Source organism: Colletotrichum abscissum (assembly GCF_030869225.1).
Source record: "Colletotrichum abscissum strain IMI 504890 chromosome Unknown Scaffold_66.1, whole genome shotgun sequence".
NCBI classification, from domain to species: domain Eukaryota; kingdom Fungi; phylum Ascomycota; class Sordariomycetes; order Glomerellales; family Glomerellaceae; genus Colletotrichum; species Colletotrichum abscissum.
In genome coordinates, this window is record NW_026850510.1 from 128,624 (window position 1) to 144,342 (window position 15,719).

Consider the following 15,719-nt stretch of genomic DNA (forward strand, 5'->3'; position numbering starts at 1 on the left):
CCAGACTCGCTTAACCCGGGTCACGGTGTAAGGCTGACAATAGCGCAATCGCTGCACATCCGGGGTTCACACTAACCCCGAGGAGACTTTGGTAATACCTAACCCTTCACACCACATCAAATTTCCGTTCACACGCCAACGATTGGTCCCAACAGAGTGGAACTTACGACTCGGGCATACTTGCCCTGTTCTCTACCAAGCTATCTGGTCATTCAGCTTACTTTGGCATGCTTACCTAGTGCGCTGGCTGTTTTATTTATTAGCCGTTTGTTGGTTTTGAATTCGGGAGGATTCGACTAGCTGCATAACTGCGAGAGATTGATTACGAGTCAAAACCCCCCAGCCAGGATTTGGTGCCACGAGGATCTTGAAATCCGTCCGGTCAGCCATCCCGTTTCGATTTACGGTCGCTGCAGCAATAGTCCGAGCCCACTCCGCCTGGCAGTTGGTGTTTTCCAGCAAACGATCCGGATCCGGGCTTGGCCGGTGCAGGTAGCCAGAACTCGGAGACTTTGCTGAATGGTGAGGGCTCATTTGGCCCGATGATCAAACCGACGTATCGGCATATACACATAGGCTGAATTCGGATTCTTATTTGTAAGCCGCATTGGCTCTTTGATCCGGCCCCAACGACCGCACGTATTGTCGCTATCAAGGTACTACCACCAACCGATGACCGTCAAGCTCCTACAGAGAGTATGAATCTCGCCAAACAACCGTGATGACCCAGACTATGTAACTGATAACCACGCATGCAAGGCATCCGCTGCCAGTGTTCACGCCATTTCTATCGCAACAGCCAGTGTACGGCTTTCATATGGTCAGTCATGCGCATTAGACATTTTTATACTGAAGAAGGGTCCTCGTACAGGAGGGATGGGTCCAAAGTTGTTGCAGCGAAGAGCGTACCCGCTCCAGTTCGCTTCGATAGGGAAAAGAGGCTCGCGCCCGTTGTTGCATGGCGCGCAGGCGGGGTAGATCTGGCGCTGGGCGAGGAGGGCGCCGTCAGACGCGGAGTCAGCGGTGACGCCGGTCATGAAGGGGAGGACAGGAGCTGCTATGGAGATTTTCACCTTGTCCGGTTGGAGGAGCCGATCGAGGTACTTAACTGAGGAACTAAAGTATGTAATACTTGTTGCAGATAATGTGAATAGGCAGTTTTGGAATGGTCTTGTTCTCCTAGGTACAAAATGAAGATGTTGTCACTACACCTCTATCCCGTCATCCGTAGACAGTCGAAGAGACATTATTTCTGCCTGTGCAACGACTCTCCCGCCCGTCTCAGTGCGCTCATAATCCGTTGGATTCATCCTTTCTCCAGAAATCAAAGAAAAGCAGAAATATCAGGAACCGATGAATCGCCCAAGTTTAATGCCACCTAAAGGTAATCAAGTCAGCCCGCGCCCTTCCCCCAAGAACTACCAGCGAGGACATAGGCTTAGAAAACTCACCTTCTTGCCCCTTCCACTCTCCATCTCCTCGAAAGCCTTGAGAATCACACGCTTCCTCTCCTCACTCCGGCATTGGAATCTCACAGGCATATTCTTTCCCGGGTTCCCAGGCAATGAATCAGCGTAATCAGCAAATTCTAACGGCGTCTTGGCTCCCTCGGCAGGCAAGATTTTGAATGCCCAGAGGATACGCATCATTGTTACGACGGCGGAACGTTCTGCGACGGTGTACCCGGGACCTTTTCACACGCAATAGATGTTAGCGATGAATCTTTTTATAGTCAGGTAGGATAGGTACATGGCGGAGTTGCCAAGATATTGTGACGTACAAACGCGACGACCGGCGCCGAAGGCAAAGTGGTCTCTCTTTGTCGGGTCCTGCGCGTTGATGCTTTCCATCGTCTAGAAAGTCGTGTCAGTTCTGGCTTGACCTCGAGATTCGCATTGAGGTACTCACAGTGGTCCCGTCATCCTCAAACCTCTCTGGCCAAAACCGATCAGGATCTTCGTGTCTCGCGGGATCTCGACTAATCGCACTTTACCCCATAGTCAGCGACAAGATTCCAATCTCACGACAAGGAAACTCGGCCTTACTATGCGTTAAGGTGAATTCGTGCCCCCTTGGGAAGCCTGTATCCCCCAACCTCCACCTCGCGTGAGGTGATGTGAGGATGTCCCAGCGCCACCGGCGGCCTCCACCGCCATACTTCCTTGAGGAGCATGCGGATGTATGGAATTCGCGCGTAGTCTTCGTATGTTGGTGGTCTGTCACCAACGGCCTTATCTAGAAAACATCAGCTGGTTAGCGGTCGTGGTTGCGTGGAGAGCGACCAGGTTGGGGTTAAGACTGCTAGGATCGATGTTCTTAACATACCAATTTCAGCTTGTGCTCGGGCTTGAGCTTCGGGAAACTGCAACATGGCCTCGACGAACGACCATGTCGTCATTCGGCTCTAGCAATTTGCGTCAGCTGTCAAACGCATTCGGCAGTGAAGTAAAGGGAAGTTACTCACAGTATCCGCAGAAGCAACAATCAAAGCAGAGCTCAAAATCGCAAGCTCCTCCTTACAAGACATACCCTTGAGATTCTCATCAGCCAAAGCAGAACCCAAGAAAGTCCCTTCGAATGAGGAATCTCCTCTTGCTATTGCCTCTTCGACAATCTGCAACCGAACCAGTGGTCAATAGTGTTCTCAGAGCATGCCTTCATAGGTAAGATGTGTTTAGTTTCACCTTGACTCGTTGCATCCCCCATGAGAGGTCGCGTCTGTATCTTGCGCGTCCATTTCTCTCCCAGGGCTTGAGGAAGAGGGGCAACTTCCCCAAAGAAGGGGCGAGATCGATAATGTTGGTGCCAGGGAAGGTATCTACCGCTCATTGTCAGTTTATCCGAACCCATGGCATTCGCCGCGGTCCTCAGAGATGATGGTCGTACTTATGATCTGGTATTCCGATTCTGTAGTCAATATCGTCAGCAAACCTTTTGAGCACCAAAGAAGGCCCGACAGGGATCTTCACACACCTTGAAGAAAGTCAATGACCGAGTCATCTGCGTCAGGCACCTAAACCATGCTCCAGTCATCACCTGCCCCGTCACAACACAAGGTTGGGGCGATATCTCACATCCATGCCCATGATAACCATCGCGAATGCGCTATACGTATACCGCTCAATACCTCTCAAGAGCTGAAGCCCCGAAAGTCCGCCTGATGGTTCAAGGACATTATCGTGAAGGAACCGCATTGTCTCGTATTCCAGAAACCTAGCATGACATCAGATTGCTAGATCCATAGACGATTCAAGAAGCACGTGAAAGGAGGCAAGGATAGCTTACGGCACAATCTTTCCCGCTTGCTGTGGACTTGTGAGAAGCTGCTGAATGACCTTCCTCTGATTCTGTAGGTATCAGGCGTTTCAGTCAGCATCGTTCAACCAGAGATTGCAACGTACTATACCTTCCATGTTGGATCACTCGCGTCCAAGAACAAAGTGTTAAACCCATTGTTCAAAATTTCATTCGACATGATCCACACGGGTCGATCCGCCGTCACCGCAGACTTTTTATCAAAAAGCTCCTGTCTCCAACGTCAGAACTCCGGGACTTCTTATACCATCATCACTGAAATCGAGACCCTCGCTACTCTCGCAATTCTACGGCCAGCCCACAATTGCGACAAGCTTACCTTGACCAAAACATCAGAGTTGATGTAGTAATCAACAATATACCCAGTCCTTACTCCGAATATAGCACCATACTCTCTTGCCCAACCTTCCAACTTCAAATGCCATCGCCGCGCTTGATTCTCCCTGATTAAATCCGTCAGGTGGCCCAGAATAGGCTTCGAGGGCGGTTGAGGCGGCAAAGGTAGGCCGTTTGTCCGTCTCCTTGTTTTCGTCCAGAGGAATAGGGCCAATGTCGTCGTGAGAATGGCGTAGATCAGGAAAACTGTCGGGTTGGACGTTACAGCGTTCACGATGCGGGATGAGATGGCCTGTATGGCGTTGATAACGAGGTAGCCCATGTTCACGGTAATGGTGCGAATGCTCTAAACTTGTCTAGTCTCGAGACAAGTCACCGACATAAACTTACGGATCAACGGGGAAGAATTCGTCCAAATTTGTATTTATTGCGATGTTTCCCGTCATCTTCAAGATACCCCGACTCCGTGATGGGCACTCAAAAGAACGTCGGATTTCCCGCCATTCGGCGTCAAGGTCGGTGTCGCTGATTTACAGTTTACCGTCCTAGCAACTTCGCGTTGCCCCAGGTTTTGGGATGAAAAGGCTAACCCCCACCGGCATTGCCGCCCGACCTCCGGGAGTGCGGGGGTGCTAGCTGCACAAGCGTCCGCCCTCCCGTGGGTAGTAATTGCACATACACGATTGGTGATTGGACTGGTATCAGCAGCGCCATATTCCATGTGCCGTTAGGCGTTCGTTCGCTTCTGATCCTGGTGGAGCATGTTCGTACTAAGAAGGTGTTCAGACCACTCCGTATCGGCAAGACAATTGAACCGACTGGAAGTCACATAGAAACCATGCTGTAGATGTACGGGGTGTCGGCGCTGATATAGCCGTCTCAACTCGGATATCCCGAAGCTCTGTCCCTCGTCCTCTCAATTGCAGTGTACTAGGTGTTCAAAATGGAATTATTGAGAGCCTCTTCCTTCCGTGTCGTCGGCCCGCTCGTATCCCTCGGAGTATCGTTTGAGGGGCATCAGAGCCAAGTCGAACTCGGAGAATCTCTCCGTCAAGCTCCCCACAGAGCCCCCGCGTGCTTTACCGATGACTCTGGCTCGGATTATGAACTCTGATTCTGAGTTCAGTCCCCCCAGGACTTTCCTCGAGAACCACCTGCCTTTATCTTTCTTTTAACCCACCTGCGACGATGTCTTGCTTTTGTTAACGTGGCCTTCCCTAGTCCAAGGCTTGCACAGGAGGAATTCAGTCGTAACAAGCGTAGGCTCCCCAAAGACATTATAGACTAAAGTAGGCGAACGTGTGTATGCCTGCATACGGTCATTACATTACTTTACAAGTGGTTTTCTTAACATAGTAGACAGGCATGCACGCTCCGGCAGAAGCATCGGCATCAGACTTTGAACGCCTTCACACCCCAATCACTGTGAGTCGTCTTCACCTCCATGAGCCGTTTTGGCCACAGATGATCTGGTTCTCGAGATATCTTCAATCTGTTGTTCTATCGTTCTGGTGTTGCACACTATCACCGATCCCAAAACTTTTGATTCTATAATCAACATGAATGAAAATCACAAACTGAGAAAATCAACTCCGCTCCAAAACACGCAAATATCTCAGTACTCAAAATTCTTTCCTCGAGCCACATCCCTTTCCTATGCTATCCACTACGGCTTCCCAAGCATAACCCTCAAATCATCCCGCTCTCCCCCAGCCTCTCTCTATTCTTATTTCTGTCCCCATCAACAGGAAAAGGGAAATGCTGCGTCGGCGTCGGTGTCGTGTTTCGGTTCCGCCCTTTTCAGGCCAATGATACGGCCTAGTACGGCAAGAAATTGCTTGGCGCGGTTCATTGTAGAAGCTGTATACAAGTTTCCCCTCGAAGTATGATTTATTCGTGACTTTGCTGTAGCCATTAAATCCCCAGGTTAGTCCAAAGCAAACATAATAATGGCCAAATAGTGTCGCTTCACAAAGTGGGTAGCTCGTGAGCGCGGTAGAGATGTCGTGCTGCGATTAACATTGAGTGTAATTCTATAGATACCTAAGTCCATTTCGTCCAGTGATCTCTACATGTACTTGAGCCCAGAGAAGGAGGCGGATACCAGGGGCGATAGTAGGTCTACCTCGTGCTTAAGCGCGGATGTGTTGCGTGCCCAGGCTTGAACTAATATCTCTTGATCTAACACATCTGGGGTCTAAGCCTGCTAATTCTCAGTGCTTAGAGAGGGAAAGATCTTAAATTCTGACAATATGGATTAATTGATATGCAGAACAGGGTATTTCCTGGACATTTGAATTTACGTAAGTACTGACGGTTTTGAGACAAAGCCTTCGAGTCCTGGAGGCATGCGGAGGTTGGATGCTGGCAGACTGTTGGCGAAGCAGCGGGCTTTTATATTGCTCATCCGGCAGCTGTCTCGCAAGGTCCCTAAGGACGTTGATTGGGACCTTGATGAAAGGTTGATGGCATCTATGAGGAGTCGTGCGGGCTGTGTTCAGGCCATGTCATACAAGCAAGTCAGATAGGCAGAAGCGTAGAGAGAAGTCTAGCTCTTTCTAATTAAGCTTGAGGACTCTCCTATCGAACTTGCACTGATAGAGCGTACTTTATATACCTTGAAATGCATTTGGTGGTGTACTTGAATGTTGAAGGTTTTCCGCTTCTCAGGGTAAGGCATCTTGCACGCACTACAACACGAGCTATCTAGAAAGTCCCTAGCTGTCTATCAGGGAACATTTAAGGGAATTTCCGCATGACTCTGCTACTATTGTCAAGTCTTTCTTTCTTCAAAATTGTTTTCGTCATACAGATTTCTTGGTCCTGTTAGGCATCTTGGCACAGAAAGTAGTCACAGGGATCGTCGCCCGCCAAAGCCATCACTGCAAGGTCTTCAAGGTATGCCCGAAACCCTAAATGCAACTTGACCTTGGGCGACCAATGATAGAATTGCATGACAGAGAATCGGAGCTCTCTCATCGCCTCCATGCTCCCATGCGTTTCCAAGACGGCTTGATCGACCTGTTTCTGCTCATCCTGCGTGAGCGTAGGATAGGCACCATCGAACTGCCGAAGAAGAAGCGCCAGCTCCGCCGGACCAAACATCCATAGACTCCCTTCGTCGCCAGCCGGGCCAAGGTCGACACCTACCCCGCTGTCCCAGTCGAACTTCTTCCAAATGTCTTTGGATGGCGCATGCAGAAGGGGATTCGCTCCGAATAGGTCAAAGTCCACGTGTTCCTCCTTCACAACTCGAGCCGCGTTGTAAAGAATGCCACCCAGGTCACCTGCTGAGTCTTCCTGCTCCCGCCCTTGAAGCTTAAATCCGTCGCTGACTGTAAGAAACGTCAGGTAGTCTGGGTCCAGGGCGCAATGACCATTTTCGCCCATTACTCGTTTTTTGAGCGCTTCGATATCCTCTGGAGATGCGGGAGGACAGATGTAGGTTGCTCCAGTCGGGCTTTCCGCCGAAGAGAGCAGAGCCTCATTCAGAAGTTCAGCGAGCTCCGCTGTAGTCTTGGTCGCTAGATTTTGAGCATGACCTCGTGGATGAGAGCCGGGGGTGGCCATGATCAGGAGTAGTACAGGTGATGAAGATGAAGATCCGGAAGATGTTGCCGTGTTCCCTTCCGGTTTGTGCTCTCAGCCTCTTAACGGCAATGGACTTAGCTTAGGTTTGTAAGCAAGACACTCATTGGCTTTGGTGGGTCTTGAACTGTTGAGTACTATTATAAGCCAGCTGCACTAGTTTCCGTTATCAGCCGATTGGCGCGGCCCGGCGCTGAATATCCTGAAGCGGGCAAGAAGGCGGACGCTCTCTTTTGCATAGCGCGTGGCGCACAGTAAAGGGAGATGACGCACATAGAGAAGGAACCGTTGATAGGCGAAAGGCATGTAATAACAGGAGCTAGGTCAGACGAAGAACGATAAAGGAGGGAAGAAGGAAAACAGGCTAGGTATTCGCGATGGGGTAGAGGAGAACCGTACCTAAACCTGTTGGATACTTCTAGGCTCTACGACACTGCTGCTAGAAATTTCAGTGCGAATGTTTCTTACTAATTGGTCGTTCTGGGCATTTCTAGTAAGGTGAATTAGAAGGCATGTAAACAGTATTGATGAGTGCGCTGGCGTCCATTTCGGTCATCTTCTACTATTCATCTAAGTGGCGACCAGCTACTGCCCTTATTGGTTACTGAGAGTTTAGGGTCAAGTTACTGAGCTGTGTCTGATAGTCTTGGAGCTTTATCGCCTCACAACTCACTTACTGCAAATGCACTTCCCCCATCGAGTCCTGCGCCGCCGCTTCTCTGCATGTACGGGCCTGAGCCCGGACGGGGCATGTTTTCTTCTATTCTTTTTCTTCCTTTAAACTCTGTCTGTATCGACGTTACTTTGAACAGGGATCTAGACTCAACTATTGTTGGATTTGGGTCATGCGCTTGATTAAGTTCAATATTAACACTATCCTACTAAGTCAAGTAAGTATCGAAAGCTACCGTTATATTTTATAGTTAAAACCATACTATATCAGACAGTCTTTCTTTTGAAAAACGTTCATCCTTTTCAAGTCGAATCTCTTCCTCTCTTCAAACTCACAAACGTACTTAAGAGCCCCTCAATATAATACGAGGATATGGGAGAGATTCTCGTAGATAGACGGAAAGTCGGTATCAACGTCGCCGGCTCAACCCGGATATCCCGAAGTGCTGTTCCTCATCTGATGTTTAATGGTATTTGGTACATCTCAAGTAGAAAGTTTGCAGCTCCCACTTTCTATCTCTGGGCGTGGCACGTGTCTGGTGGTGATAGTCCTAGTGCTTCTGCCCCGGCTTTTACAGGTGATTCGACGGAACGCATTGCGAGTCAGTCTATACCATGATTAGGGTGTAGGAAGTCTTCCAGTTGAGGATGTGAGGCGATGTGAGGTAAGCTTGGGAGATGGGAAGCCCGTTGCCGGCCGAAAGATGTGGTGTACGGAGTTTATTCGACCGAATCGGATGATCATTGCTGACATTCTCCGTGGAGATAGGTTGGGAGGCGGAGACCAGCCGCCGATTCAATGGTGTTTACTCAACTGTTTGTGTAGTATGCTACGGTTACGATTGGTGATAGTGCCGGTATTGTCGGAGAACGGAGGTCAGCAGGATCCCGCTGACATATCCGGGCGGGTGCCGGAGGGGCCGAGAAATCTTAACCTCTGGATGGCCCCACATAGTCCACTATCGGCTTTGGTATTTATCGCCGATCAGCTAGTCAGGCCAGAGAGTTTGGGACTATGGTCAGGTGCAATGCTCTCACACGCAGCTTCTCGGTTTATGACCTTAACATCCTCTGATACGCTGCACCTAGATTTCATCGCAGCACTCTTGATGCCGCTGCAGCAGTCAAAGTTGCAGCCGGAACAGCCAAAAGCGACGAGAGTTTCCAGTAATCAAAGTTGCGGGGGACAGAACCACTCTATACGTCACAGATCAGCCGAGTACGACATCCGCTTCAGAGTGCGATTGGCAGGGGTGCGAAAGACAAGAATGCCGTTCAAACTCCGAGATTCTCTTGGCCGCCGTTGGTTGTTGGCTGTTGCTTTCAAGGTCCTAGGAGGGCGGCAGCGGATGGCCACACACGGGAACGGGAGTTTCTTCGGCCGTACATTGTGGAACCAATCTTGAGATCGCGAGGTAAGGTGATGTGAGGTCTTGCCATGCCGCGCCGTGGCCTTGGTTTCCCTGTTACCGATACTCAGCTGAGTCCATCACCAAAGATTTACCGAAAAATACAGGAGACAAATCGAACCACAGCGCCGCTTATTGCCGTCACGCGCTGTCGTCCCGCGGACTTGAGCGACTTTGATTGCTCGGCTGCGGGGGGTCGGTGTAGCCTCTCAGGCTCCTCAGCTTCACCGAGTGGATCTCGCCAGGCGCCGGTGGTCCGGAAACCGGCGGAAGTGATTCCGGAAGAAGGACCCACTATTCCAATGTGCCGCAAGGCCGCAAGGCCAAAACGCCACCAACCCTGGTCGGTGCACTGATCGCCGGTTGTGCGAGAGACTGAGAAATGCCATTGTTTCGTCTGGTTTGATTCACCAGTTTTGGTAATGGTAATCAGCCCAGTACATCTGACCGCGGCGGACCGTCGATTGTCTTCCGGAGTGTGTGTATCGTATGCGCTTCCCTCGGCTCCATTTCCACCAAGCGACCCGGTTCAACGGTTGATCCATTCTTTCCAACTATTGTTCTGATGCCCACAAGACAGAGATGACGGCGTTTACAGGAGGCTGGTTTCCATCGTGTCGATCCTGTGAAAGACCTACCGGTACCACATCCAGTTGCCCATGGCCGTTTGCGAGACTCGGGGGACAGAAGAGGCAAGGGAGCAGAAGCGCCGGACCAACGTGCATCTCCTCAAGACAATATGGGGCAGAGGAGCGACACCAAGGCGGAGGTGTGGTGCGAAATGACATCAACTCCGGGCATGGTAGCGCTGGGCAGAGGTTCCGGTAGGAGACGACAGGGGCAGGAAAAGTGGACGCAACCTCCGGATTTCACGGAGAAAACAGCCTGGCGTCGTCAGCGACATCAGCTTACACTGTACGGAGTACAGTTTGTTTGATTCTCGAAGCCATGACCCGTTTGCCTGGCAGCGCTTCAGCCGGTGGAAAATAGCGCACTGTAGCGAGCTGCGCGCTCTCTTTTTCTCTCTCTCTTTCTTGCCCTCTCTTTCCCTCTCTGGAATTGGGCTTTAGGGCCTAGCCGTGGCATGACGATAAAATCAGCAGACCGTCAATAAGACAGTGCTACGCTGCAGCAAACGTTCGCCTGTTTCTGAAGAGAGACTTTGAGGTCACACAATTGCGTGCAGTGTGTCGGATGTTGGGTTTCAGACCAGGCTGCTTCGGTAACAGATCGTATGGTGCAAGTGTTCAAAATTCGATTTGTTTGTGCCGCGGACCAGCACGCTGGGCTGAAATGTACTGGCACGCGCCGGGTCGGGGTTGCGTAGAGAGGGAACCACCCGCACTGGGCAGGTTTGCCGGCAACACTACGGCGAGTCGGGCGCCAGACAGGAAGACCATCCCCAGAAGTTCGGCCGCGAGCTCACAGAACCATGTCCGAGGTCGCACGAATGAAGCATCTCGCCAAGGAACGGGGGGGTACAGATGCTCCAGAGAATGCAATCAAGAACCGGTATCCAATGTCGCGATTCTCGTCAACCGAGGAATAAGTCGGAACAAGACGCGCGAAAGTGTGGATATCGACGGCAGCCGCCAGCCCCGTCTGGATATCTGCCGAAAAGTCTGGATTAGGCTTTTCTTCGGTCACCGGGAGAGAGTGTTCAGACGCTCCGCAGAACAAATGCGACATAACGCGCTTCCCCGGACGAAAAGGATGAACGTAGCGAACGTAGCGAAATCCGATGCAGCGTTCTAGAGACATCAGGCTGTTTCCTTTTGCGCGTAGAGTGCTGCAGAGCCTGACCAGCCCTGAAGAGAGGCCCCCATAAACGAGAGCGTGCACTGGGAAAGGTTTCTCGGCCCGCCCACCGGCTATGCCATACTGTGTTGTTTGATTTTTGCGCACCCTACAACAGCGAGGAAGCAGATGTCGCATGTTTGTACGACGTATACCTAAAGTCTGTAAAAAAGGCATCAGAGATCCGGCTTGGCCGCGTAGTCGGCATGGTGACAGTGCACAAGGGCATTGTATCCCTACCTGATGTCACAGGAAGAGGTATTGTCAACTTATTGACACTCTGTGCCTGGCTCGGTGGCTCCCAGACGTACGGTAGCCAACGTCGGTTTTGTGCCGAGCACATCTTGATAACCATTCCTTGACGTAGTGGAAACCTGATGTAAGACACAGTGGCATGCCGTAGTATGCCTTTGCTGCAGAAAATGTTTGGTGATACGGACAGAAACGAAGAAACGGCCGGGTGGGGCGGGGCGTCGACTGTGCAAGTTCGCTTCAGCACGGGGAACGAGCGAGGGAAAGGGCCCAGGTTCAGGCCCGGGCAGGTCGAGTTTGATTAAACAGAGATTTGGCGCGTCGCCGGAACGAGATGGCGCTGGACTTTCTCGGGATTGCTGCTCCATGGTGAAAACTGGGGGCGAGGGCGTGCTGGGTGGGATGCCACCGGAGCGAAGACGGAACAGCTTGCAAACGTAGCAGACCCGGAGACGAGGCGGCAGCTTTTGCCGGCACTGTCTTTCGTGCACATTGCACAGAAGCAACAGCCGTGTCGACCCTCGGCCAGCGTGCCAGTCGTGTGTTCCAGACCAGCCCGATGGCCGGGACGAGCCGTGGACTGGCTATCCCACATACCAGAGACATCCAGCAGCATTATCTTGATGATGTGCAGAGGTATGCTGTCCGGACTTGCAAATCGGCAGAGTGTCGACGACGACGCGGTCGAGTTGGCATGGGAGAGACTCAACCGGAAAATGTGCCCCTGGAGAACTTCTATAGCTGGGAGGACCACGCCTACGTGCCCCCTAATTCATAATGAGAATCGCATCGGCTCCGCGTAGCATAGCGTATAGCGTCGGCACAGTCAGAAGCCCATTGAGCAAATTACAGTTTTGCTGCTGCATTTCCGGCCCCTCTTCATCTCGATCGCTGGAGGCCGTGCCGTCAAAGAAGTGTCCAAAGGCACGAGCGCGTCCAACGAAAGCGCCCTGCCGCGCCGTCACGCCGTGTCTGCGAAGATCAAATTCGGGATGGGGTCAATCTTCCGTTGGAAGTTGGCGGCGCGATGATCATGGTCAGGGACGGACAAGCTGGCGTGGCTCTGTAGCCGCCGGTTGGTTTTTGGCGCTCCGTGGAATTTGGGGACAAGCACCAAGGAGAGGAAGAAAGGTACTTGGAAGAGGGTGCGATACCGACTCTAGGACCAGGGGGGCGCGGCGATTCCAGGCCCGCCCGGCGGTGTTTGTCGTCCACACCCCCGTGGGCCATGGACCATGGCATTCTGTGCCTCGCCGTCGTTCTCGTCCGCGGTCCTCTCTTGCCCTGTGGCCTGTACTCCGTACCTTAGGCTGTGGCTCTCTCTGTCGCTGAAAGGTGCAAGTCAGGCCAGGTGGACATGGCCCGATTGCGCTGGCCGTCCCTTCTCATTGCGGTGTGGGCCAATGCCCGGCGTGCCGCGGGTCTGGCAGGGTTTGTGACTCTGTGCTGCCGAGGCGAAAGCGCTGTAGCAATCGGCGGGCCCGGCTTTATCGCAGGGCAGGGTGATGAAGGCTCGTTGGGACTGGTCGGGTCCGAAAGGCAAGCTCGGAGGAGGGGTTGCAGTGTCAGCCAAGACTATTCTCGCGTTGATAGTGGTATCAGTACAGGAGCAGAGTCGTCTTTTGAGGCTATTCGACTAAGCTTGCGGGAGATGGGCGCATTGCCTGTCGTAGAATTGGCGGCGCAGGTCGCAGGGGAACATGGTGAGACGGAGGAACGGTCTGCCCACAAGACGGACGGTGAAATTCGCTAGGCTTGCAAGCAAACGGGATTGCGACCGGTCGGCGGCGGAGGCAGAGGACGGATGGATGCGAGACGCGAAATGTGTCGGGGAAGTATGCCGCAGGCACTGTGTCGAGACTGTACGAAGTATGCGCATCGTTTTGGCTTTCGGGCGGCATCCGGGCTGGGGTTGGGGGGGACTTCATTTGCGCCTCTGTGGATTGGGCAGAAGTATTGGAAATGTCATGACCTTTGAGTGAAGCTTTTCAGAAGTTTGAGAAGAGACAGAAAAAAGAGGCAAACAATGGATATCAAACAAGGGAGGATCACAAGTACACATTCATTGTCGCTCCTTCTCATCAAGACCGAATGGAAGAATGGAAGCACAGGGGAGGCTCGAGGTAGGTGCCTGCCGCGGGAGTGCAGGTGTCGGCAGGCCAGCGATGCGTGTCAGGCAACGCAAGCGCGCAGACGCTGAGGCAGGTACCGATTCGAAGGAAGTTGGAGGGAAGGCAGACACGGGCAACCTGGAACCTGGAAGGAGAGACCCGAAGAGAGGGCAGAGGGCGGTACTTGAGTTTTGGGGAGTGAGTGTCTAGGCTGGTGAGTACCGGACATGTACCTCCCTGAGGTGATGTGCGACGGACATTGACGCGGAAGGCAGAATGGGCAGAGTGGGTCCCCTCGCTCCTGGTTTCCTTCCGTCTCTCCTCATTCAGCTCCGGCACCACCAGCCGATCCGCCCGTAAAACCTCAGCAAAGGAGGGACCTCAGGCCCGCCCGTGTGTGGGCGAGGCAGGTGGCCCAGGCAGCTCCTGCTTTTTCGTTTTCTGTCCTGTCCTGTCCTCCCCTCCCTTCTTGCCTGTTCATTGTGCAGTGTCTCTGTCACTCTGCCTCTGCCTCTTTCCCGAATGCTATTTTTTCGCGTCTGCCTCCGAGGGTTGTGGAAATGCCAGGTACCTGTGTCCCCGTACTGTTCCATTTCCCCTCGGATTGTTCTATACGCACACCCCCCTATTCTCAGCCCTCCTCACTCTTTACCTTAGTCTTTCACCTTTTTTTCATTTTGGCACTTTCCACCACCCTGTCCCTTCCCCCCCAAAAAGTCCGCCGACTGCTCCCGCTTCCGCAGGCCGTGACTTCCTAACCCGCACCGAGCTTGGCCAGCCCTCAGTGGAGACGACCATCTGGCGACATCCGTCCGTTTCTTTCGGGGGCAAGACCTCTGTCTTCCTTCAGTTTCTGTGCCGTCTCCTCCCTCCACTTTCGTTCGGATTGCAGTCGATAGAAGGAGCCGTTGCGACGGGATGATATAATAATCAAAGGTGCGGCCAGAGTAAGGAGGTAGGGAGAGAGAGAGGAAGGATGGAAGTTAGGGACTTGAGTGCGCTGTTGCAATGAATGCGAGGCCGAGGTCCGCCCGCCTACCTTACCTTGGGCACGCCGTGTGTGCCTCCTTCCCCCGTGTCCACGTCCCGTAACCCGTGTGCCGGTTCCCTCTTGCTCTTTCCCCAGGTCGTCCACCTCCGCCTGCCTTTTCACGTCCACCACTTTGTGCTTTTCGCCTGAGGTGGTCTCTTTCTGACATTGCTCCTGCTGTCTCAAGTGAATGTCCAGTGTACCTGATATTCCCTCTTTCCCACTCTGATTTATCCTCTACTCTTCACGTGAGGCGACTGAAAGGTAAGGTACGGACGCTTCCTTCCCCCGCTTGCCCTCCGTGCGGCGTGCCCTCCTCCCGTCCTCGTAGTGTCTACGGAGTAGGTACCTGCCTTGAGGTAGGTAAGGTAAGGTAGAGCACGGAAATACGTACTGTACAGGTCACACCCCCTCCCCCCATCCTCTCCACACCCCTCCCCTCCCTCGTACTCCACTCCTTCCTTCCTCCTCTTCCAACCACCGAAACCTGAGGACCACCGCCCGGATTTTTCGCCCACCACCGAGAAATCGCGGCCGACCCGTGCCCTCCGATTCTTCTCTTTTTTCGTCTTCCACTGTCCACCGCGTACAGCACAACTTCCAACGCTCAACATCACCGCATCTCTCACAACTTTCAACACAAAAGAACCAAACATCGCCAACCGCCTCCGACACCGTCCCGGCATCGAATCCAACCAAGTCCGACCCCTTTTATCCCGTCGCCTCTTCGGCCGCTGTGGGCATCGTTCCGCAAACTCCCCCCGTCGCGTTCTGCCCCCCTTCCTGGGGCCTTGACGCCGCCGCCCGCCCTCGCCCGCTACCTCCTGCCTGGGGGTCTCGCCTTTCTGGAGCCACCCTTCTCCATAATCTCGGCGCGACGGGTCGTCTTTTCTCTGCGTCACCCGGCCCCAAAACTCTCTTCTCTTCCGGAGCCCCCCTCAACAAAACACTCCTCCTCCCGCGACCTTGACGCCCCCGAACTCTCCCTTCTTTTTCCTCCTTTCTTCAACTTCACCTCGTCGACTCTCCGGCTTTCTGACGCCGACCATCGCCGTGTGACTTTTGCGGACGTCACAAGTCGCCTCACTGGGATCACCACATCATCCCACAAACCAAGCAAGATTCTTCTACTCCTACCTACCTTGGGTGGATCAAGAAGCTCATCGCGTCGCGTCTTTTCATCCACCTCCGGCTGAACACACGCGCATC

General features: G+C 52.9%; 6 protein-coding genes across 6 annotated transcripts; 3 read left to right on the forward strand and 3 right to left on the reverse strand.

Moving 5' to 3' along the window:
* Window positions 1–687: 687 nt before the first annotated feature.
* CABS01_15418 (uncharacterized protein) lies at window positions 688–3,973 on the reverse strand (the record flags this gene model as incomplete). The annotated part of the gene is made up of 15 exons (XM_060548753.1): window positions 688–810; window positions 870–1,103; window positions 1,452–1,690; window positions 1,781–1,853; window positions 1,909–1,987; window positions 2,046–2,235; window positions 2,326–2,404; window positions 2,465–2,614; window positions 2,685–2,818; window positions 2,887–2,907; window positions 2,974–3,013; window positions 3,075–3,213; window positions 3,286–3,347; window positions 3,407–3,526; window positions 3,635–3,973. The coding sequence occupies 15 exons, from the start codon at window positions 3,971–3,973 to the stop codon at window positions 688–690; spliced, it is 2,022 nt and encodes a 673-aa protein (XP_060391872.1).
* Window positions 3,974–6,477: 2,504 nt separating this feature from the next.
* CABS01_15419 (uncharacterized protein) lies at window positions 6,478–7,221 on the reverse strand (the record flags this gene model as incomplete). The annotated part of the gene is made up of 1 exon (XM_060548754.1): window positions 6,478–7,221. The coding sequence occupies one exon, from the start codon at window positions 7,219–7,221 to the stop codon at window positions 6,478–6,480; it is 744 nt and encodes a 247-aa protein (XP_060391873.1).
* Window positions 7,222–8,284: 1,063 nt separating this feature from the next.
* Window positions 8,285–9,699, forward strand: CABS01_15420 (uncharacterized protein; the record flags this gene model as incomplete). Its single annotated transcript, XM_060548755.1, has 4 exons — window positions 8,285–8,513; window positions 8,677–8,787; window positions 9,001–9,149; window positions 9,526–9,699. 4 exons carry the CDS (start codon window positions 8,285–8,287, stop codon window positions 9,697–9,699), a joined length of 663 nt encoding a protein of 220 aa, XP_060391874.1.
* Window positions 9,700–11,226: 1,527 nt separating this feature from the next.
* Window positions 11,227–11,646, reverse strand: CABS01_15421 (uncharacterized protein; the record flags this gene model as incomplete). Its single annotated transcript, XM_060548756.1, has 1 exon — window positions 11,227–11,646. A coding segment is annotated over one exon (420 nt), but the record flags the coding sequence as incomplete, so codon positions are not given.
* A 1,080-nt stretch (window positions 11,647–12,726) lies between these two features.
* On the forward strand, window positions 12,727–13,351 carry CABS01_15422 (uncharacterized protein; the record flags this gene model as incomplete). Its single annotated transcript, XM_060548757.1, has 2 exons — window positions 12,727–12,800; window positions 13,057–13,351. The coding sequence occupies 2 exons, from the start codon at window positions 12,727–12,729 to the stop codon at window positions 13,349–13,351; spliced, it is 369 nt and encodes a 122-aa protein (XP_060391876.1).
* Window positions 13,352–14,040: 689 nt separating this feature from the next.
* Window positions 14,041–14,402, forward strand: CABS01_15423 (uncharacterized protein; the record flags this gene model as incomplete). Its single annotated transcript, XM_060548758.1, has 2 exons — window positions 14,041–14,066; window positions 14,138–14,402. The coding sequence occupies 2 exons, from the start codon at window positions 14,041–14,043 to the stop codon at window positions 14,400–14,402; spliced, it is 291 nt and encodes a 96-aa protein (XP_060391877.1).
* Between the last annotated feature and the right edge of the window lie 1,317 nt (window positions 14,403–15,719).